Here is a 22,830-nt window from a genome sequence, read left to right as displayed (position 1 = left end):
CACTAGATGGAGTGACTGTGCATAACGTACGTGATATAATTAGAATAGCCACTTGAGTGCGGGCTAGTCATACGCTCAAAAAACCAGTGTAAGAGCGCTCTCCGGAACCATGATCTTCTTACGCGTCTGGACGGCACATTTTAGACTGGTTACGTAGCCGTATTCAACTCGTGTGCACTCCGTAACCACATGGTATCGTTAATGAAACTTATGAATGAATGGCGTTGTTGGTAAAACGAAAAGCAATATGTGAAGCCTGGCGTCCACTAAGCGATTCGTCACTAATGCACGCACTTTCATAACAAATTCAGAAGGCGAATTAACCCTTAAGAGGATACGATACCGAAGCATGAATTCAAATTTGAGATTTTTAGGTCTTTATCGCCGTCGCGCTGACGGGGGTGGAACCCACAGAGAGGCCCTGTGTGCGTGCGCGAATCGCGATCGAGCGCTCTCTATATTTCTCTAGTTTCGGACTTCTGCAGGGTTAGCACATGATTGCCGCGAGAGTATGTCGCCGCGAGATAGACTACCCGTCCTTATGTCATTAATACAGTTAGAAGAAGACGCGTCATCTATCTCGCGGCGACATACTCTCGTGGCAATCATGTGCTAGGCCTACTGATGCGACCGAGCGGCACCGCCCCCGACTGCGCGATGGCAATAAACACAAAAATCACAAATTTGAATTCGTGCTTGCCTACCTTATCGTGTTAGTTCTTCATTATTAATAAATCATTTTAATTGTTGAATGTTGATTAGAACTGTTATCTGGGACATTTTTATTTTTGTCAAAGTTGTACGTCCACCCGACTTTTTTTGAATTTGGAAATTTTTATGTGGTTTCCACTCAGAATCGTGAGCTTTTTCACTCTTAATAGGAAAAAAAAAGACTCCCAAGTTTTTTCCCATTCCGTTACCATTTTTAGGGTTCCGTAGTCGACTAGGAACCTTTATAGTTTCGCCATGTCTGTCTGTCCGTCCGTCCGTCCGTTCGCGGATAATCTCAGTAACCGTAAGCACTAGAAAGCTGAAATTTGGTACTAATATGTATATCAATCACGCCAACAAAGTGCAAAAATAAAAAATGGAAAAAAATGTTTTATTAGGGTACCCCCCCTACATGTAAAGTAGGGGCTGATATTTTTTTTCATTCCAACCTCAACGTGTGATATATTGTTGGATAGGTATTTAAAAATGAATAAGGGTTTACTAAGATCGTTTTCTGATAATGTTAATATTTTCGGAAATAATCGCTCCTAAAGGAAAAAAGTGCGTTCCCCCCCCCCTCTAACTTTTGAACCATATGTTTAAAAATTATGAAAAAAATTACAAAAGTAGAACTTTATAAAGACTTTCTAAGAAAATTGTTTTGAACTTGATAGGTTTAGTAGTTTTTGAGAAAAATACGGAAAACTACGGAACCCTACACTAAGCGTGGCCCGACACGCTCTTGGCCGGTTTATATATATATATATACCGGGTGGGGTCTGTAACAAAAGCAAAAAATTAAACTGTAGGCTGTACTCCTTACACTGACCAACATTTCTTCAACGACTTTTAAAAATAACTTGTATTTTGTTATTTATCACCCTTGAAAGTTTTTCCTAAGAGGTAATGTACTGCGAATTCTGTTAAGTCTAAAGTGTGACTGACAACGTCAATGACAACAATAATGGCATCCATTGAAGCTAATATTTATTTTATATGAAAAATTAGAAAATTAAAGACTTCATAATTTTTAAAAGTCGCTGAAGAAATGTTGGTTAGTTTAAGGACCAACAGTTTAATTTTTTGCTTTTGTTACAGGCCCAAGCCTGTATATCTCTCTTACTTAATACAATTATTTGAATACTTTAAACAGGTGTCAGGATGGATATAGAAATGCTTTTTCGTTACTTTTTAGGGTTCCGTACCAAGAAGGTACAAAATGAACCCCTATGGCGGCTCTGTCCGTCTGTCTGTCTGTCTGTCCGCCTGTCACATTACTAAATATCTCGAGAACTACTTATGCTTATATCGATATAAAATTTGGAATAGTTATGAAAATTATTAACCTCTATAAATTTAAGGTTTTTTTTAATGAATTAATATTAATTACAAAAAATAGCCCAAATGAAGAGCTCACATTGTACATACGAGTATTAAACCAATTTTTTATATTTTTTTTGTAGCGGATAAAAAAACAATTATGAAGGAAAATGTAAAAAAAGTAAGTTTAGCAACGAATAATTGTTAAAATTTTAGGAAACATTGGTTTTATGCTGAATATTACAGGAAAAATAAAATTGTGTCTGTAATTTGAAATTTTTTTTTAATTAATAAAAAGCTTTTCATATTTTAACTTTCAATTTAATCACTCTTGTATATTGTACTTCAAATTAATATAGGAGTTTAAGTAAAAAAAAATCTTTCAAATAAATGTCGAAATCGGTTAACATCAATAAACAATTATCCCTGAAAAACCAACATGACTATACAGTAGGCCTAGCACATGATGGCCGCGGGAGTATGTCGCCGCGAGATACGAGTAGATGACACGTCTGTGTCTAATTGTATTAATGGCATAAGGACAGGTAGTCTATCTCGCGGCGACATACTCCCGCGGCCATCATGTGCTAGGCCTGCTGGTCGCGTAAATTAGTTAGCGAATTCGCCGAGAGATGGCGCTGTACCTATACTCATAGCTGGGCATTAACTCGTTAATCCGTTAATCGTTAATTAACGAAGTTAACATTTCGATTAACGGATTAACTTTTAAGTTAACTTTAAAAAATGTTAACGGATTCGTTAACTTTCGTTAAATTTCATCGAGTCCGTTAATCGTTAATCCAGCACCCCAAGCGGCTCGCTGCGCCGCGAAAACCACGTTGTTACTGCTACTGTAAAAGCCCGTAGTACGGCGAAACCTAGGATTTATCGGTAAAAGCAGATCCGTCGGTTATAAACAGTCTAAAGACCAATTGGATACTTTGGATCACTTATTCGAGATCTTCTAAATCTTATTAGGCGTGCTAGATCGATCACTAACCTGGGAATAGAGTGCAATCATCAGGCATGACAGACAAATCGCGCAACCGACGCATCGAGTTAGAGTCCGGTGCGGGCCTTAGATTACTCTACCAGGTTATCGTGGCCCACAGCATCGAGTTGTCATCTCAAATCTCAATCTGAAGAACCAACGCATCACGATCGCGACCGCATGAATGACCCAATAATTACCAATCCGAAGTAAAACCTAGGATTTAGCCAACTAACGGCGGTAAAAGCCCGAAGAGACCGTAATTATTACATTTCGGTTTTATACCGATTGGCGTCACAGGTTTTAATGGTTTTTGGTGGATAGGTACTTAGTAAATACAAATACATAATACGTACAGTGAAGTCTTTATGACGTGTTAACGGATTATCGATTAACTTTACCTTCCGTTAAATTTACCGAAATGTATCGCTTTAACGATTAACGAAGTTAACTTTTTAAGTAACGGATTAACGATTATCGAAGTTAACTATTTGATTAACGGTGCCCAGCTATGCCTATACTACTAGTCAAGTTTCTAAAGTTACATGAGAAACATGATTATTTTAGCCATTGAAAGTTTGTACGGATACGTAACCCTCGGTGGGCGAATCCGACTCGCACTTGGCCGGTTTTTTTTAAAGTTATTACTGATTTATTTTTATTTTGATTTATTTATTTTTCGCTTTCGTAAAAACTGGTGCCTATGCCAAATCTTGGGATTAGTTGTCAAAGCGGACCCCAGGCTCCCCTGAGCCGTGGCAAATGCCGGGATAACGCAAGGAGGATGATGACTGATTTATTTTTATCGGGACATCACACTTAAAACGGAAACATGTTCAGGTGTAAGGGGACGCATGGCAAACCTATGCTAGCCTAAAGGTTTTCTATCCCACTAAAATAATAAACGCAACGTATAAGTATCGCTATACAGCGTGGAAACGCTGCCAGCCTTCTGGGTACCTTGCCCATTGACGGCGATTTAGGCCAAATTTTTTATTTATAAGTAGGTTAGGCATTTAGTTTTAAGTAGTTTTATCATGTTTTTATTTGTTTGATGTATTTATTAAATAAAAATTTTTGAACATCATTATAAGCTGGGTATTTGAAGTGCTAGAAATTATAATTTTCAACTCTTAACTCAACATTATTCAAACTTGGACGGCGTATGCTCAAAATTTGTGTTTGCAATTAAATTTTATCAAATCATATCAAGTTAACGAAATATCTGACGGTTATGAGGATATCTAACGATTTAACGAAAAAATTTAACGGTGACAGACGGTTTGATCCGTTTGATGCAACCGGCCCTTATTCGTGCCATTCGTGGCCGCTTTGGTCCTGGCCACATGGGCGCGTTGCGGCGACGCAACGCAAAAAATCTGCGGCGCGGCACCGCAACGCAAGAACCTGCGTTGCGTTGCGGCACCGCAAAAATCTCGCGGTGCGGCGACGCACCGCAAAAACCTGCGTTGCGGTGCCGCAGCGGGTTTTTGCGGTGCGTCGACGCACCGCGATTTCTTGCGTCGCGGTGCCGCGCCGCAGATTTCCTGCCGCAAAAACTGGCGACGCGGCAACGCAACGCAGAATTTTTGCGGTGCGTCGCCGCAACGCGCCCATGTGGCCAGGCCCTTTCTTCGGTGCGTCAAGTACTTAATTTACAAGGAAATGTCTTAAACGCTGAGGCCGTTACACTAACTTATGTTATGACTGAGGAAAAAGAGGTCATGTTAATTCCTTGTGTATATGCAACGGGTATTCCCGTGTTGAGAATATGCAAATATTTTTCTTATAAAGAGCAAGCAGGCCCACGCTTTGAATAAATAATAAGAAACTTAAATAAATTGAGGAAAATAAAAATATTTCCTTATAAGACACCGGTTAAATATGTAGGATATAAAATATTAGAGGAAAACTGAAACTTAAAGAAATATAATTAAACTGCAATTAGTTATGCATGTCGAGTTGTTTGTCGCGAAAACTTATGGGTACATATTAGTTATTTAATTGAACTTTATTGCCTAACTAGTACATACGACACGTATTTGTAATAAGGCATAACCGTGTGTACTTGAAATTAGGAAATATTGGAGTTTCACGTACACTCTATTAATCACGTTATTATAGTTTTAAATCTTTTTTTTATGATTATCGAAAATATTTTGCATTATGTCAAAATCTAGGGATGAAAATAAGTTTAAAGTGTGAAGATATGGAAAATCGATCGTCTCCTTTCAAATTAAACAAATAACCTTCAAAAAGCCTTTCTTATTCTCGTGATAATTTTTTCAAGATTTATAAATTTATTCGTAAAGTTATCAAGGAGGAACTCATGTCCATTCATCAGTCTTCGTTTATATTTTTAGGAACAGGTAGAACCATATAAATGTAGAACTAAGTAAGTAATAGTAACTCATTTATTGGCATTTTTAGGTATCTAAAGTGGTTAAAATTGGGATTCTGAGCATTGCTAATATCATCCCTATCAAGTAAGGAGGATCCAGGACCGCAAATTTTGCGTAAAATTATGTTTTTCTACTCGTCGACTTTAATCTGTCAATTAGGACACCACAGACTAAACTATAAGTGCTGACTTTTCAGTGTTAGATAGTCTTTGACACTTAGTCAACTATAATATTTCATTACAGTTCACTTTTAGTTAACTGTAATAATTTCAAAAATAGAACTTCATACAAGTTCTTTACTAATTTGCGATACCTGGCAAATTTTTCTGCATCTGAAACACATTTTTTTTTATCTACTTATCGCGTTATCGACCAATCAGAGACGGTTATTACAAACAATTGGTTGCCAGGTAATTCGATGTTGATACAACGGTGAACGACGCTATTAACATTAATTTTAACTTGAACGATGATATTTTTCGTCCATTGATGATGAAGATGATGACTCATAGAAAAAGTATTGTATACAATAGTGATATAATGAAGCTTTTCACTCTCGTACCGTACTATTAGGCCACTCAGCAAGCTTCGTGGCCTAAACATGGTACTCGACTGAAAAGCTTTGTATTATATCACGATTGTATAAAATACTATTTTGTGCTTGCCAATTACCTAATTATATAAATTCTACATGGATTTTAAGGATGCAGAGGCTAAATGACAATCGCTGTAGCTTTTACGCTGTTCTAAATATGTAGGATGTTAGAAAAATAATCAATGATATACTTAATCGAATGATTATTTTCCATCGACGCTTGTTAAACGAGTTTATATCAGTGACATGCAATATCATCCAGGCAGGCAAGTATAGTCGCGCGATAAATGATAAAACATCTGGCCATGCCTATCGCACTTACAAATAGTGCGATAGGGACGGCCTGCTGTTTTATCGTTTATCGCGCGACCATGATTGCCTGCCAGATTGACCTTCATCTGGGAAGACGATGACAGGACCAATGGCGCCCGCGCGCAGCTTGTCCGCGTTGGCCGGCGGCGCACGCACCGCGGTACGCAGCAGCGCCGCTAGTTTCTCACGCATCGCCCGCGCAGCCGCGCCGCGCGTCCTGCCCCTCACACCGATATATGCACTATTCCCGATTCAAAATAATTCCCGGCACTGACACCCAGACACTGATTTTTTAGAAGAAAAAAAAAACACAATTATTATTATCGTTTCACACTTTTACCTAATGTAAAAACTATTTATATTTATTTAGATTTAGGCGGACGGAATTTGATGCACTTTCAGTTAATTTTACTCTAATCAGAATGAGAAGTAGCGTGTAAATTCGGCATGGATTGTAGACGATGTGAGCGTGAGGCGGTGTGCGGAGGACTGGCTATTCCCGGCGCGGCCGAGCACGTGGGCGCCGCCCGCCCACCGATCAGCGGCGAGATTCGACACTGATCTGAACTCAACCTTCCTTGCCTAAACGGAACACCGTTTCTATCTATGTTAACAATACATTCCAAATATGCTACAAGTGATGAAAGGCAAACACGACTCCTACACGCAAGCTTGTATTGAAATAACGTATACTAAATAGAAAAGTGGTTTCAGGTAATATTACCTTTGAACGTCTCTTCAATACTACATTGTGCAGCATAATGCTTGGTAAGAAACCTTTTTTTTTAATGCTTCCGACTTCAATGACTTGAAATGAATTTAAGTTGACAGAGAGGAAATGAGGAAAATAAAATAAAAGTTGTCATTGAGAGATGTCAAAAACAGAAAATCATTTCGTTGGTTTTGCATTTTGGTTTTTGCATTGTTGTTTTAAGTGAGTGTAAAAAGGAGAATTCTACGAATATTGGTCGGAGAAACCGCTTTTTATCGCGGGTAAGCTATGAATAGTTTTCTTTGTTAACTAAATTACATTTTTCTTACATTCAAAATCAAAAGTATACATTGGAAATTTTCCTCGTCCTCAGTTTTTCCCTTCGGGAGTTAAGTATAAAGACGACTGTGGTGCTGGCCAAGCACATGGAAAGCGGATAATATCCACTAACGCTAACGGTTGATACACCGCAGCCGCGCCATCAGTCCAAAGAGAGCACGGGCCAATTTTGCTGGCTGACTCCTTACCTACACTTAAGTAAAGAAGTTGCATGCACCGCCGCTGTCACTGGCCTGCGGAAGTGACCTTATCATTTTATTTGTGCCTTTTTTTTAAAACGAGTTTTTTTTAGTAGTTTAGTTTTATGTCAAATTTCTGTCCTTTTCTGTCATAGTACGCTGCCTTACACCTGAAATGTTAACTTACTGGTACCAGTAGGGAACAGGGTAGGAAGGCGATCTTTATAATCTTGACTCATATTATTATAATATTCTTTATAGTGTAAAATTCTGATTCCTACAGATCTAAAATCTAATTTGATTCCATTTCGTAACTTTTGATTTCTGAGATGGTAAATCTGATTTCACGGTTTCTCCAATTTTCGTGGTTTTTCCTTGTATAATATAAAGTAATTTGTAAAATAAATTGTTTCTTTCTAGTGGCACAAATTATTTATTTTATTTTATTTGCTACAAAAATGGCGCCCGAACTCAAAATTAATTATTTTATCGTCTATTTAAAATAACTGGCTTAATTTTTTTTTAAGAAAGGGGAGGGAGTCCGTTTTCCGGTCTTGCTAGAACCTTCAATCCATTTTTCCTTTACTTCTCTGTCTACTTTATTTCGTGTCCAAGAGCAATAGTCTGGTGCATGATGGCGAATCAAGGTGAAGATTCCATTGGTGATACTCCACACCGATCTTTAAATCCGTTTATGGACCAACCTCCACGTATGCTACATATGGTGAGCGGTGACTCGCGCTCATGTCACATTTCGGAACAGCTACCACGGTCTGCGGCTTCCGCTGCCTCTGCCTCTGGACACCAATCGGGATTCCCGGATCCAATGTATACCCGTCACCGATGCAAACCAGAATCGCTGACCAAATGGGGCGTAAATTTTTCAGGTGAGCAATGTGTGAGGGACTTTTTCTGTCGAGTCGAAGAAGAGGGTGTTGCGCGCGACGTTAGTCCGTCATACGTAGTTCAAAGGTTCCATGAGTTGCTTTCTGGCAGCGCGTTGAAATATTTCCGCTCCATTCGACAGCCAAGGCTGTCATATGGTGAGATAAAGTCGGCCTTTATGCGCACTTTTGATATTGGTGACTTTGATTTTAAAACAGAACGCCAACTGCGAGAACTAAAACAGACTGATTCTCAAACCATTGTCGATTTCGTCATACAGGTTCGTGATCTTAATGCCAAATTGAGCGCTCCAATCAGCGAAGAAAACTTATTTACTATCTTCAAATACGGTTTGCATAAACGATATCACCCATGTCTTGCCACTAATATTATAAAAGATATGGACACGTTGCTTGAAGTAGCTAAAAACTTTGAGGCTTTCCAACCACAGTTGGTTCCGCCTACGACATTGGCCCCTGTCAACACTCTGAGTCCAGCATGCCTAAAATGCGACATGTTAGGACATGATTACAGGGGATGTCCAAATGTCCCAGGTGTGGTATGTTTCCAGTGTAAACGCGCAGGTGCTGTGACTCGAAATTGTCCCACTTGTAATCCTCTTGTGCCATCAAAAAACTAGATGACGGCGATGCTGCTTTTAATCTTTCGGTGTCGCCTATAGTCATAAACAACTCTTTGGATAATAGACTTTTTGTCGAAGTTTCTGTTTCTAGTACGCCTGTTAAAGCTCTTTTGGACTCTGGTGCCATGAGGTCTCTCATCGATATCTCACTTCTTAGAGATTTAGGCTTAAACTATTATACGGGTTCGATGCCAGTTGTGGTATCTGCGGACAATTCACCGATAGAGATTCTTGGGGGGGTTGAACTGTCTATTTTTTTCCATGGATTATCTATCTCACACCCATGTCTCGTAGGTCAGCTATTACCCACAAAATTGATTCTCGGTATGGAGTTTTGGGACGTGTGCGGGTTGACATCGGTCATAAAGCAATTTTTTGAGGGAGAAAACAGTGGAAAACTTTTTGTGCCGCCCACACACGCTCCCATCTGCGGCTTCGCCGAGGTAAATGATTCACGATATCTGCACCCAAGAAGACACCTTACCGCCGAGCAAGAACACAAGCTCCAGTCGGTTGTCAACACGCTAGATGATATCTCCTCGGATAAGGTCGGATTGGGGTGTACTACTTGGCTTTCTCACAAGATTGAAACTTCTGGCCCACCAATTCGCCAGCGATATTATCCAATATCGCCAGTGAAGTTGAGGGTTCTGAATGAAGAAATTGACAAGATGCTTGCTATGGGGGTTATACGTCCTTCTAGGTCTCCGTGGGCAAGTCCAGTAGTGATGGTTACAAAAAGGGACGGGAGTGTCAGATTCTGTGTGGACAGTAGAAAATTAAATAGTGTAACCATCAGGGATTCCTACCCGCTTCCGCGAATCCAAGATATTTTGGACAACTTACGTGGTGCCAGGTACCTCACTTCACTGGATCTTAGAAGCGCGTTCTGGCAAATTCCGCTTGCAGATAAAGACAGTTGTGAGCGTACAGCCTTCATTGTTCCTCAAAGAGGTTTATTTGAATTTGTCCGCATGCCTTTTGGCCTCACAAATGCTGCGTCAGAAATGCAGCGGCTGACTGACATGATTATCAATTATGAGTTTTCTGCAGAATCAGACAACTTTGTATTTGGATATGTTGATGACTTGATATTAGTTTCTCGTGATTTTGATAGTCATCTAAATCTCATAGCCAAAGTTCGCGATCGATTAAAAGAAGCCGGTTTGTCCATTAATCTAAAAAAATGTGAATTTTGCAAATCTGAATTACGGTATTTGGGTTATATTGTGAATGAGCGCGGGCTCCAAACCGATCCAAAAAAACTAGAGGCGATTAGTAATTTCCCGACGCCTACTACAGCAAAATCTTTACGGGCATTTATTGGAATGTGCTCATATTATAGACGTTTCGTGAAAAATTTTTCATCGATCATCGCGCCATTAACGTCACTTATTGGAAAAAAGAAAGGTAAAGATACCATCACTTGGGGTACGAAGGCTGAATCTGCTTTTAGGCAATTGAAGGCAGTTCTTATAGATTCTCCAGTAATGGCGTGTCCGGACTTCTCAAAGCCGTTTGTTCTACAATGTGATGCGAGTGCGGTTGGACTTGGGTCGGTTTTAGCACAAAATATTGACGGAGAAGAACATCCTATTGCTTACTATTCACGTTTATTTTCAAAAGCCGAACGAAATTATTCAACATCAGAAAGGGAGCTGCTCTCGGTTTTGGAATCTATCAAACATTTTCGCGGTTACCTCGATGGAATGAAATTCAAAATAATTACAGATCATATTGCTTTGAAATGGCTTATTACCTTAGACAATCCAACCGGCCGACTAGCCCGTTGGGCTACTCTGATATCCCAATATGATTTTGAGATCGAACACCGAAAAGGCACATTAAACGTTGTTCCAGACGTTCTTTCGCGCCCCCAAATCGCTTTGATTTCTTTCAAGCGGGGTGACAGCAGTACGGCAGATCCCTGGTTTGAAAGGGTGTTTTTAGGTACTACAAGATCGCCACAAACATTTCCTGCGTATGCCATACGCGAGGGGTTCTAATGCGTAGGATGGCAGTTGATAATCCTTTAGTTGCTAACTCCTGGCGAACGGTTTTGCCTAAAGATAAAGTAAGAGAGGCCATGGCTGAGATTCATAACGGATTTCCGAACATTCACCCTGGAGTTATGAAAACTTATTTAAAATTGAGAAGTTTGTACTATTGGCCAAACATGTATCGCGATGTAACTGATTACCTTGCGGAGTGCCAAGTCTGTAAAGCGTACAAAATTTCTAACACACAGCCGCGTGGCCAACAGCTTTATCCAAGATCTGTGTATGCTCCACTAGATTTAATTTCTATTTATTTGGTGGGTCCTCTTCCGGCAGCTTATTATGGATATCGGTACATTTTAACCATTGTTGACGTTTTTACGAAGTTTGTTTGGTTGGTTGCATTGAAAAGGGCCGATACAAGATCAATCACTGTCGCTTTGGAGTCAGAAGTAATATTGCGCTATGGAACGCCATCAAACGTTCTTTGTGATAACGCAACTGTTTTCCGAAGCAAGGCATTCGTGGATTTTTTAAAGTCATACGACATTCCAGGCCCATGCTACACACCCTATTATTCGCCTCAGGCGAACGTCGCAGAGCGTTATAACCAAACCGTAATCACAACTCTCAGTATTTTGATAGGGAATGACAGTCGCACTTGGGCAAGGAATTTACCAAAAGTAGCATTATATTTAAATTCATGTGTGAGCCTCGCAACATCGTATACTCCTAATTTTTTAATGTATGGGCGTGAGATTGAGACTTCGCGACAACGTGCTCGTACTCAGACTCCGGGTCCAGAGTTAGCTCAGAGTCGGTGTGATCGTGCCGTGAGTCTTATAGCGCTTCAAGACATTTATGCAAAAGTTGCAGATTCGTTGTTTATGGCATTCGAACGGAATGCGAGAACTTTTAATGAAAGAAGGAAAGCTGTTGTGTTACAGCCTGGAGAAATAGTATGGCGAAGGAATTTCCAGCGTTGTCCCGTTGGTGATGGAACTGGTGGAAAATTCGCTCCGCGGTTTATCTCTTGTCGAATAGTAAGGCGTATTTCGCCACAAGTTTATGAACTGGCAGACGTTGGTTCACCACATGTTGGTTTATATCACGTAAAAGATATCTTAAAATAGCTTTGACATGTGGTTTGTTTTAATTTAGGTCTGTTTTATTGTGTACCATGATTCCTGTTGTGTGTTTTATAGCATTAAGAAAGCATATAAATGTTTTCTTATTTGTTTTTTTTTATTATTGCCCACAGGCAACATCTTTTTATTAGTCTTTGGTGCTGTTCCCGTTACTTATATCTGTAGGCATTCACGTCTATCAATTTGTTAATTTGATATGTCGAAATACTTTCCATAACATATATTCATACGCATATTTTTTGCGTATGTTGGAGGATATCTGCAGCATAATGCTTGGTAAGAAACCTTTTTTTTTAATGCTTCCGACTTCAATGACTTGAAATGAATTTAAGTTGACAGAGAGGAAATGAGGAAAATAAAATAAAAGTTGTCATTGAGAGATGTCAAAAACAGAAAATCATTTCGTTGGTTTTGCATTTTGGTTTTTGCATTGTTGTTTTAAGTGAGTGTAAAAAGGAGAATTCTACGAATATTGGTCGGAGAAACCGCTTTTTATCGCGGGTAAGCTATGAATAGTTTTCTTTGTTAACTAAATTACATTTTTCTTACATTCAAAATCAAAAGTATACATTGGAAATTTTCCTCGTCCTCAGTTTTTCCCTTCGGGAGTTAAGTATAAAGACGACTGTGGTGCTGGCCAAGCACATGGAAAGCGGATAATATCCACTAACGCTAACGGTTGATACACCGCAGCCGCGCCATCAGTCCAAAGAGAGCACGGGCCAATTTTGCTGGCTGACTCCTTACCTACACTTAAGTAAAGAAGTTGCATGCACCGCCGCTGTCACTGGCCTGCGGAAGTGACCTTATCATTTTATTTGTGCCTTTTTTTTAAAACGAGTTTTTTTTAGTAGTTTAGTTTTATGTCAAATTTCTGTCCTTTTCTGTCATAGTACGCTGCCTTACACCTGAAATGTTAACTTACTGGTACCAGTAGGGAACAGGGTAGGAAGGCGATCTTTATAATCTTGACTCATATTATTATAATATTCTTTATAGTGTAAAATTCTGATTCCTACAGATCTAAAATCTAATTTGATTCCATTTCGTAACTTTTGATTTCTGAGATGGTAAATCTGATTTCACGGTTTCTCCAATTTTCGTGGTTTTTCCTTGTATAATATAAAGTAATTTGTAAAATAAATTGTTTCTTTCTAGTGGCACAAATTATTTATTTTATTTTATTTGCTACAATTGCTTTTATTGAATTTCAATTTTGATTCTTGTTTTTATTCTTTTGCGTCACAATAGTAAAGTAAATCCACATGTATACGAGATTAGCCCAGGACCGGGATAAGTGGCGTACACGAAGGGAGGCCTATGCCACACCTCGGACACTGGCGATCAAATATATGAAAGTGGCGCGTTCCTAGCACACAGTCTCAGCTCGTGTAGGTGAACGCGTACTATGCTTGTATGAGTGAAATATGACAGGTTGACTGTTCGCGTTTTTGACAGGCGGTAACTGTTAGGTAACCGAGAAGGGGTGGGCGGCGCTTTCAGAGGGGAGTGGGAGTGGCCATACTGTACGATAGTACTCTTTATTATACTGTGCCTATGCTCAGCAGTGGGCGATTAATGGCTGAAATGATGATGATGACATGTCTACATACCATTTCTACTGCAAGTTTATACAAAACAGTATCCATACTAATATGGGGAAGTGTGTGTGTCTGTTTGTTTGTCCTTCTTTCAAGGCAAAACGGAGCGATGTATTGACGTGATTTTTTAAGTGGAGATAGTTGAAGGAATGGAGAGTGACATCTAGGCTAACTTTTATCTCTCTCTGACCCCCTACTTCCCCAAAATGGAGGGTGGAAGTTTGTATGGAGCATACCGCGGGAAAAAGCTAGTACTTAATAAATAGAACGTGTAAACACTATAAACATTCCTAACATTTTCTTTTCATTCTTAATTTCCTTATGATCGTTATTCTTAGTATTTAAATTAAGATTTGGTTTGTAAAGGCCTGTGAACCCGAGCATACCTAACGAGAACGCCAATAGCAGATGAAATAATGTTCAATGTATATACTTATCAATTAAAATATCTCAAATACAGCGCATTAAATTCCAAACAGTTTGACCTGGGTCATTCCATTGTGACGGGTGGGATATTTATACTCTTTTTTGCCTACATTTTGCTTTATTTCTGCCAAACGGCAACAATTAGCGTATTAAATATGACATTATCAATTACTTGAATAATCAATGCGTACTGTACCATCAAAAAAAATATGAAAATGTCATTATTATTATGAGAAATTGATGGTATAAGAAGTGTGACGGGTGGGACTTCAAAGTGCCTCTCCTCTCCGACTTGACTTACACAATTCGCAATTGGTAAGAAACTACGAAACTTTTGTTAAACAACCATTTTTTATTTAATTCCTGATATTATATAGATTAGGTATTAGTATAATTTACGCAAATAACTCGTAAAACAAAAATAATTTTGCTTCACAATGCTTGTGACGGGTGGGACAGCGCTTTGTGACGGGTGGGACGAGTAACATTTGAGTATACAAATATATGAAAAATATAAAGACAGTTCGTTTGTATTTACTTTAAATCAGCTCTTTTATTAATTATTTAATGTTACAAGTAATAATTTCAGTAGTTTTCTTAGAGCATTAAACCAAAAAAAATATTTTTTCAACTTGAATTTTTAAAGGTTCAGAAAATTGTCAAACCTTGTCAAACAGTCTATTACCACATACTTTTATCAGTGGGTCAGAAATAATGTCAAAAATTTTACCAGTTTTAATGAAAAAGACTTCTTCCTGACTCATAGGCCTCATTGCATTCATTGTGTTCTAAAAAGTAATACCACAACCGAATTAAGCAATATTAGACATATAATTTGCTTTAATATAACCCAGTTAGGTTTAACTAAACTTAAAAGAAGGATTTTATACTCATTAACTCAAGTTTTATCAGATAACCCATTTTGCTCACCCGTCACTGTGACGGGTGGGACCTACTTTGAAAAGCGTTAAAAGTATACTTTTATTCACAAGAGCAACGCGTTTTTTAGCTAAAATAACCAACCTCAACCTAATTGTTACTTTCACAAAGTAAGACATCAAGAGTTTAGATACTTTTAGGGTAAACAAGAAAAAACTTTGTTTTATTGTGACGGGCGGGACGTGAGTTACGCATTGTGTAGACGCCCAATAAATCCTAACCATGAAACTTAATTTAAATTTACTTGCCACTGGTTTAAACAGCTTTAAATATATTTTCTTTTACACATATCACTTTCACCATAATGTTTATTAAAAGCGCGAAATAGCGCTGCCAACTTAGGGTATATATATGCCACCTTAGACAACTGGTGCTAGGGGTACGTTTGGACACATATAAAATGCAAAAAAAGTCATAAAAAGGAAAAACTCATTGATTCATAAAATTAGGCATAATGTTCTATTCTCTAGATGTAGATTTAAATGTAAATTAAGTTATTTAATTTTTATGCCTGTGGTGTCGGTTTCGCTGGAATGACCCACCTCTTTTTTATCAATGTCCGTCAATAATTTTTTGAGATATGAAGCGTCAAAAAAAGAGCATTTTTCCCCTTTCTATGAAAATATTCGTTTTGCTAATATTTTGAGACAGATATCAGCAAAACAACTCAGTCTATTACATAAATTGTAAAATAAAGATGTAGAAAATTTCACTAGCTTTCATTTAAGACCAAAAGAGTGCCAGTTATTTAAAAAAATAGGATTATATCATAAGTCTAGTATAACTGGATCAGAAATAATCGGTGGATGGTAATGGCCAAATGGGATAGTTTACATATATTTACAGGAGGCGTAGCGGAGAACGAATTATTATTATTTGGGAGCTGTTCAAGTATTACTCAGACACATATTTGCGTATATCAAATCAACATTTATTTAGTAAGTTAAGTTTACGGTCAGAAAGACCTCAGGATCGCCGCTTGGCGGAAAAAAATATTTACGAGTAGAAAACCCTCATTAAGTAATTGAATCAGATTGTTCCGAAATTGTTCTTGTACGGACTGGTTTTTAAAGCATATCACTGAGGGTCAATAACATCGATGTAATCTCACGAGCGTTGTCGTGGACGTGCCCGAATCATAGTATTCTCCGTTTAACGAAATATCAGTACATAGTATGTGTTGTATTGCACGCGCAGGTCTCTCACAGCCGCGCAGGTGTAGTCGGACCATAACTCGACAGTATACACGCTTGTACAAAAACTGAGGAACAGCTGTTTTTTAACGCTGTCACTACATTTGGCGAATCTTCTAGCCAACATGTTTGCCCTTACTGCGGTGGCTCGCCTCTGCCTTTCTATGTCCTCCTGGTCTTTTAAACTGGACAACAAGATGTGGCCAAGATATTTGACTTCGTGTACTCTCCGCAATTGAACTCCATCATGCAAAAGAGGTGGTACATGTGTGGGCATATGTGCTGCCTCCATGAGCATAAATTCAGACTTGTCCGGATTGTATCTCATGTTATGCTGGCTGGCGTATCTCTCGCATTCTGCAAGTAACTTACGCATAGCTCCCACAGATGGTGCTAGTAGGACCATATCGTCTGCATATGCGATGTGATTTATCATTTGTCCATTGATGGAGCAGCCAACCTCGGTACTGGTCAAAGCCTGCGACAGCCCATCCATGTACACGCTGAAGAGAGCCGGAGACATACTGCCTCCTTGTCTCACGCCACAGTTTAGCCCGCTGGCTGTGGACAGAGTTGACTTCCATCTTACTACGTTCTTCTGCTGGGAATACCACTTCTCCAGTATCTTAATAATTGGCGTGGGCGCTTTCCGTTCCCGTAGTTTATTCCACAGCAATTGGTGGTCAAATACAACTCAAGTGGACTTTCTATCACTACAGGAGTTGTGCCATCAAGATGCAGAACCAGGACCCTCAAAAAGGAAAAGTAAAATGTAACTAATTCTGTTTTATTTTTCTAATTTACTAAACTTCAAAATTTTACTGTATTTTATTTCTTCATTAGTAATAGTCAAATCGATGCAAAGTTAGCTTAGACAATTTTTTCAGATAAACGGATATCAAAGAAAGTAAGATCGAATAGATAGCACTTTCAACCTAAAACTTTTAGCGTAAACTATTTTACCTTAACCAATCTACCAGACTCTTGGCTTCTCTATTTATAGATTTTTTTTTGTTTACCAAAGTAACTATTCGTCTTACTGACCTTTATTTGCACTAAAACTAAAGCAAAATAAATTTTATACAATGTTATATTGCAATATATATCATATCATGAAGTATTTTGCAGATATTTGTTTAAAAATATTGGCAAAACGCTACATTTTATAAATGCGTCAAAAATTAACCTTTTTTGACGCTTCATATCTCGAAAACTATTTGACGGACATTGATAAAAAAGATGTCAAACTGTTTGAAATTTAATGCGCTTTTAACATTACACAGCAACTTTTGACCAAAAACGCATAGTTTTTTAATAAAAAAATAAAGATCAAAAAATGTCCGATTTTTTTCCTTTTTTTTTTAAATTACGAAGTTAGCACACTTTTTTTTTGCTTGCAAAATGTAGTCTTACATTCCCTCAAGGACTCTAAATAACATACCAAAAATCCAGCTTTACATCACACTTTGTTTTTTTAGCCGATTTTCATGTAAGATTTGACCGGTGTAAAAGACAATAAAGAAAATATATGTTGTCGAAAATACAATACTGCATGTCGAGAACAGACTCAGGGGCTTTATCTATAGATAACGTTTAATACGCCATAAACGTTTTAATAGTTATTTGTTATACAAGGGGGCAAAGTTGTATTTTAACGCCGAGTGTGGAATTGAAAAACGAGCAAGTGAAAGGATTCTATAGTTGAACCACGAGCGAAGCGAGTGGTTCGAGAATAGAATCCTGAACTTGCGAGTTTTTTTAACACACGAGAAGTAAAATACATTTGCACCCGAGTGTAACACAAAACTTTTCCTCTCACTATAGCGAGGAAACTACAACGCAAAAAATGCATTTATCACTGCTTCCAGTAGTTCCACAGGTGGTAAATCATCTTTATTACTAAAATATGTTAATAAGTACAGTCAACCAATTTGAATCATAGGCCAGTGTAGAACCTTTCCATAGTAAACGTCAATGTGACTTCCTATGGCAAATAGAACACGGCTTAAATGAGACAGGGTTCTAGAGTGGCCTAGGATTCAAATTGGTTGACTGTACCTAAATTATTGTATTGTCAAAGGTGAAATTTCTGATCAGGGTACGTACTTACGTAGCCGAATGGCGCAAACGCTCACGAAACGAAACGCTCGTAGCTATCTCTATCGCTCTTGCGTATTGGCGCGACAGAGCCAGACTACTTTTCGCGGCGTTCGTTTTCGTTTCGCGTCGTAGAAATGCCATTCGGCTACGGCACCTGATGATGAGAACAGACAAAAGATATTGGCGATAAAACAAAGCAAAAAGAAATGTGCTGGTTATTTATTTATTGCCTGTGCTGAAAACTACAGTCACCAATTAAAGTTTTATTAAAAATAATAATTGTGGCAAAATAGTTATTTGTTTTACAAGGGGGCAAAATTGTTGTTTAACCGCGTGTGTCAATATTGATACCCGAGCAAGCGAAAGATTCCAATATTGAACCGCGAGCGTAGCGAGTGGTTTGAGAAGTGGAATCTTCAGCCTTGCGAGGGTTTCAAGGCACGAAGGTTAAACAAACTTTGCCACTGAGTGAAACACAACATTTTTCACCACACTATAAAACATCAAACTAAATGATATCAACTGATTTATTCAATATTTATGATTCAAAATTACCATTTATAGGTAAATTCTACCAGCCAGCTTAACGCCGTGGCTTGCGTGGGCGACGGTCGCGCGACGGCGATGCGACGCATACGAAATCAAACCTTATCGATATGGAAGGATGAGACGCGACGGCGACGGTCGCGCGACCGTCGCCCACGCAAGACGCGGCGTAACAGGAACGCATTGAAAGTGTTGATCGCATTGAACGTAGGTACTTGTCTGTCTGTCTAATAAATTAACACGGACCGAAATTCAGGAACGTGTGCTTTTGATCCTAATTTAAGAAATACGGGTACGTAATTGTGTAAAATGCATTTTAGTGGTCACTTTTGCCAACAAGGAGTGTTGGCAACAAATCAATTATTCCTACCAACAGGTCGGAAGTCATTAGCGTCAATATGCAATGAAATCGCGAATTTATAGCGTACTTAATGAATCACTTGTTCGAATGTTAAAATATTCAGCAGCTTCTCAAATATACAGAGTGTAAATTCATTACGGCCAAAAATTTACTTAAACTTATAATTTATTAACGTAACCTTATGAACTTCAGAATTATTTTAAATTACATTGTTGTTGGCGTTGTCAAACTATTATTGTAGGACTAAAACAGCAATGTTATAGATGGAGCGAGTTAGGAATGAGACAACGCTATATGACATAGACCCATGTCAAAAAAGATACGAGTTGGAAAAGGGAAAGAAAGAAACCATGTGAACATGTCAAATTAAAAAGAGACTAGTTCTTAGGAAAGAGACAAGTTTGGGAAAGAGACCAGGTAAGAATTATTAAAAAAAAGACTTGATAGGAAAGTGCCAAGTTTAGGAAAATGTCGAAGTCGTACGCACTTAATTATGTCCCCGTAGGTACATAATTTTTCGATCAGCTGAGCGTTCTTTCGACTCACACTCACAATAAGCATCGGCGCTTAATACAAAAAGCTCGAAACTCACGTGTTTCTTTAGATTGGGAACTAATTATTTTTATGGTTTATTTTTCAAGTGTAGGTATTTCTAAGCAAAATTAACCTCAATTTACTTTTGAAGTCCAATGCACTATTAAAAGCTCCGATCGTATTGAATTTACACACTATATTTGAACAGATTAGCTTCTTACAACTGAGGACTACACTGAACTGATATCGCGAAATAATGAGCAAGGGTTCGACAATTGTGTTACAAAAGGAAATGAGAACAGCTGCGTTTGGTAGAAACAGTTAGACGATAACGGGGTGAAAATATACGGGGTCTATTAATAAATATAATAATCGCTCTTTATACTTTTACTCGTACACTGTTTTTCTAACGGAAATAGATAATGGGTGATTCTGATTATATACTCACAGTCATCATGATGTGAGTATATAATCAGAATCACCCATTATCTATTTCACCCATTATCATTATCTATTTGATGATTGCATCTCTAGACGTCAATGAGTTCGGACGTGTTAATTAAGATATTTAATTATTCGCGTGCATAATTCTGCATTTCGTGCGTAATCTGGGTAAGCTATCGCTATCGCGTTTCGTGGCTGTAGTATAATGTCGACGTAGGATAACTAAGTGTTTGAAATGTCAAACGGGAATAGTCCCTTTAACCGGAGTGGCCTAACGCGCCGCAGCCCGCCCTCGACGCCCACGCCGCAGCCCGTCCCGCCCGCCCGCGCCCGCGCCCGCAAACATGGAGCAGGATGAAGAGCCCCCGAAGGTCATTGCTACAAGTGACATCAAAGCTTGGTTTAAAAAGATAGATCTAAACTTGCAAGACATTAGCCAAACAGCAGCAGAAGGTAAACTTAACATTGACCAGAAGCTCAGAATAAGCACTCTTTGTCGCAACGTGACTCATTACGCCTCACAAATGGCTATTGAGTACCAATCGCTAAAATCCCATGCGATCCAAGCTTATCAGTCGCATCAAGCTCACCAGGAAAAAACTGACCTAGTGCAACGCATCCAAGACCTACAGAGCACGATTGAGGAATCCAGCCGACCAGCCCCTGGACCAGTTTCATTTGCCGATGCCCTGAAGAAATCTGGAACGAGGTATGTCCAACCGTCTAATATCAGCTCAGTCGCAATATACCCAGTGGACAAATTGAAGTCGAGCGAGGAGACAAAATCCCTCGTTCAAAAGATTATTCGGCCCGACGAAATGAAACTGCACGAGAAAGGGTTACGCAAAGTAAGAAACGGCGGTGTAGTGATAAGCACTGATTCTAAAGAGGACATTGTAAAACTGAAACAATCATCACAGTTCACTACCTCTGGACTCACTGTTGACGAGCCACTAAAACGCAAGCCCAGAATTGTCATAATTGGAGTTCCCGCGGAAATGCATGAAAATGATGTCCTGAAGTGCATTTATAAACAAAACTTGGACGATAAGATACAGGACTGGACGCTCGAGAAATTTTTGACCGCTACGAGACTTAGTCACAAATCCGGGAAAAAGGATGCTGAGTCCTGTAATTACATAATTGAGGTTCCTGGAGTGATCCGCAAGGCCCTAATTAAGAATGACAGGATTTTTGTGAACTGGTCGTCGTGCCCAGTGAGAGATTTCACCCTAGTCTCACGGTGCTTCAAATGCCAGCTCTACAATCATGCTGCAAAGACCTGCAAAATGGAGTGCAACATCTGCGAACATTGCGGGGAAGCGGGTCACACTTTCAAAGAATGTCCAAAAAAGGACAAACCTCCGAAATGTGCAACCTGTTCGTACTTCAAGAAACCGAACGACCATCAAACAGGCGACCCCGACTGCCCAGCGAGACAAATGGCTGAGAAAAGATTCATAAATTCTGTAGACTATGAAGGCGCTTAGGAGCGCCTCTTAACATATTTTCATAGTACTTTTTATTCCCATTAGATTATCCTTCTTATGTATAATATGATCTTGCTCCACCTAGACAATTTTCTGTGTCAGAGTCTAAAGTATACGATGTCACGGCTCTCAAACAAATTTCTGGCTCTGCCGGAACCCACTGACAATTTTATCAATTTAAATAACTCTACAGAACCTTATTTTAACATACTTAAGTCACGTAATGCATGCAATTTGTCACTAATGAAGCATAAACAAACTTGAAAATGATTTACGTAAATTTGACTTTGACCCTGTTTATTAAAATTCTGCTGATATAGGAAATAGCATGTTATACTTTAGTAAAAATGTGTATCAAGCTAAATTACTTAACACAAGAAAAACACGTATTACTCATATACACCTATGTAGCTATGTTTATTGTATGACGTAGGTACGATGATACAGAAATTTTGCTTATGGTTGTAAATTAATTAATTATCTAGTTGAGAACCTGCTGTAATATGTTTTTTGTTTATTTATAATTAAAATAATTAGCTTTATTATAGTGAATAATTAATAATAATTTACCAATTAAGTCCTTGTTATTGCCTGAAACACAGGAACTATCCTAGCTCAGGCATTTGTATAAATCATCCCTTATAAAATTCTTAGTCTTTAAGAAAAACCAGTGTACACTTATGTTATTCATAATAAATTATTTCTATTTCTATTTCTATCAATTCAAGGGACTGTTAGTGCGTTTTCACATTATCCGATCCGATATCAGATGTCGGAAGGATTTCCAAGGCAAAAATCGAAATTGGCGGCTTAAATGTATGGGATATCGGTCCTACATACGATATCGGATCAGGCACAGAACTTAATTTAGATAGAAGAAACAAATTCATATATTTGTATAGGGGCCGAGCGTGTCAAATTTTGTACTGAAGTTGATTCTTGCCTGTAATTTTAAATATGTC

The 22,830-nt window shown here is 38.5% G+C and overlaps 1 protein-coding gene across 2 annotated transcripts in view; it reads right to left on the bottom strand.

The window, feature by feature from the left end:
- LOC125240830 (b(0,+)-type amino acid transporter 1-like) overlaps positions 1-22,830 on the bottom strand; it is a 72,464-nt gene that overhangs the window by 37,726 nt on the left and 11,908 nt on the right. The window contains exon 1 of one of the 2 annotated variants that reach the window (XM_048148962.1): positions 6,412-6,810. The exons of the other annotated variant lie outside the window; for it this stretch is intronic. Within the exon in view, the coding sequence (XP_048004919.1) occupies positions 6,412-6,523 (112 nt within the window). The 5' untranslated portion in view covers positions 6,524-6,810. Of the gene's footprint in view, positions 1-6,411; positions 6,811-22,830 lie in introns of those variants that run through there. 2 annotated transcript variants of the gene reach the window in all.

Source organism: Leguminivora glycinivorella, chromosome Z (genome assembly GCF_023078275.1).
Source record: "Leguminivora glycinivorella isolate SPB_JAAS2020 chromosome Z, LegGlyc_1.1, whole genome shotgun sequence".
NCBI lineage: Eukaryota > Metazoa > Arthropoda > Insecta > Lepidoptera > Tortricidae > Leguminivora > Leguminivora glycinivorella.
The sequence above is the reverse complement of the archived record's forward strand: the minus strand, read 5'-3'. Positions and strand labels throughout refer to the sequence as shown.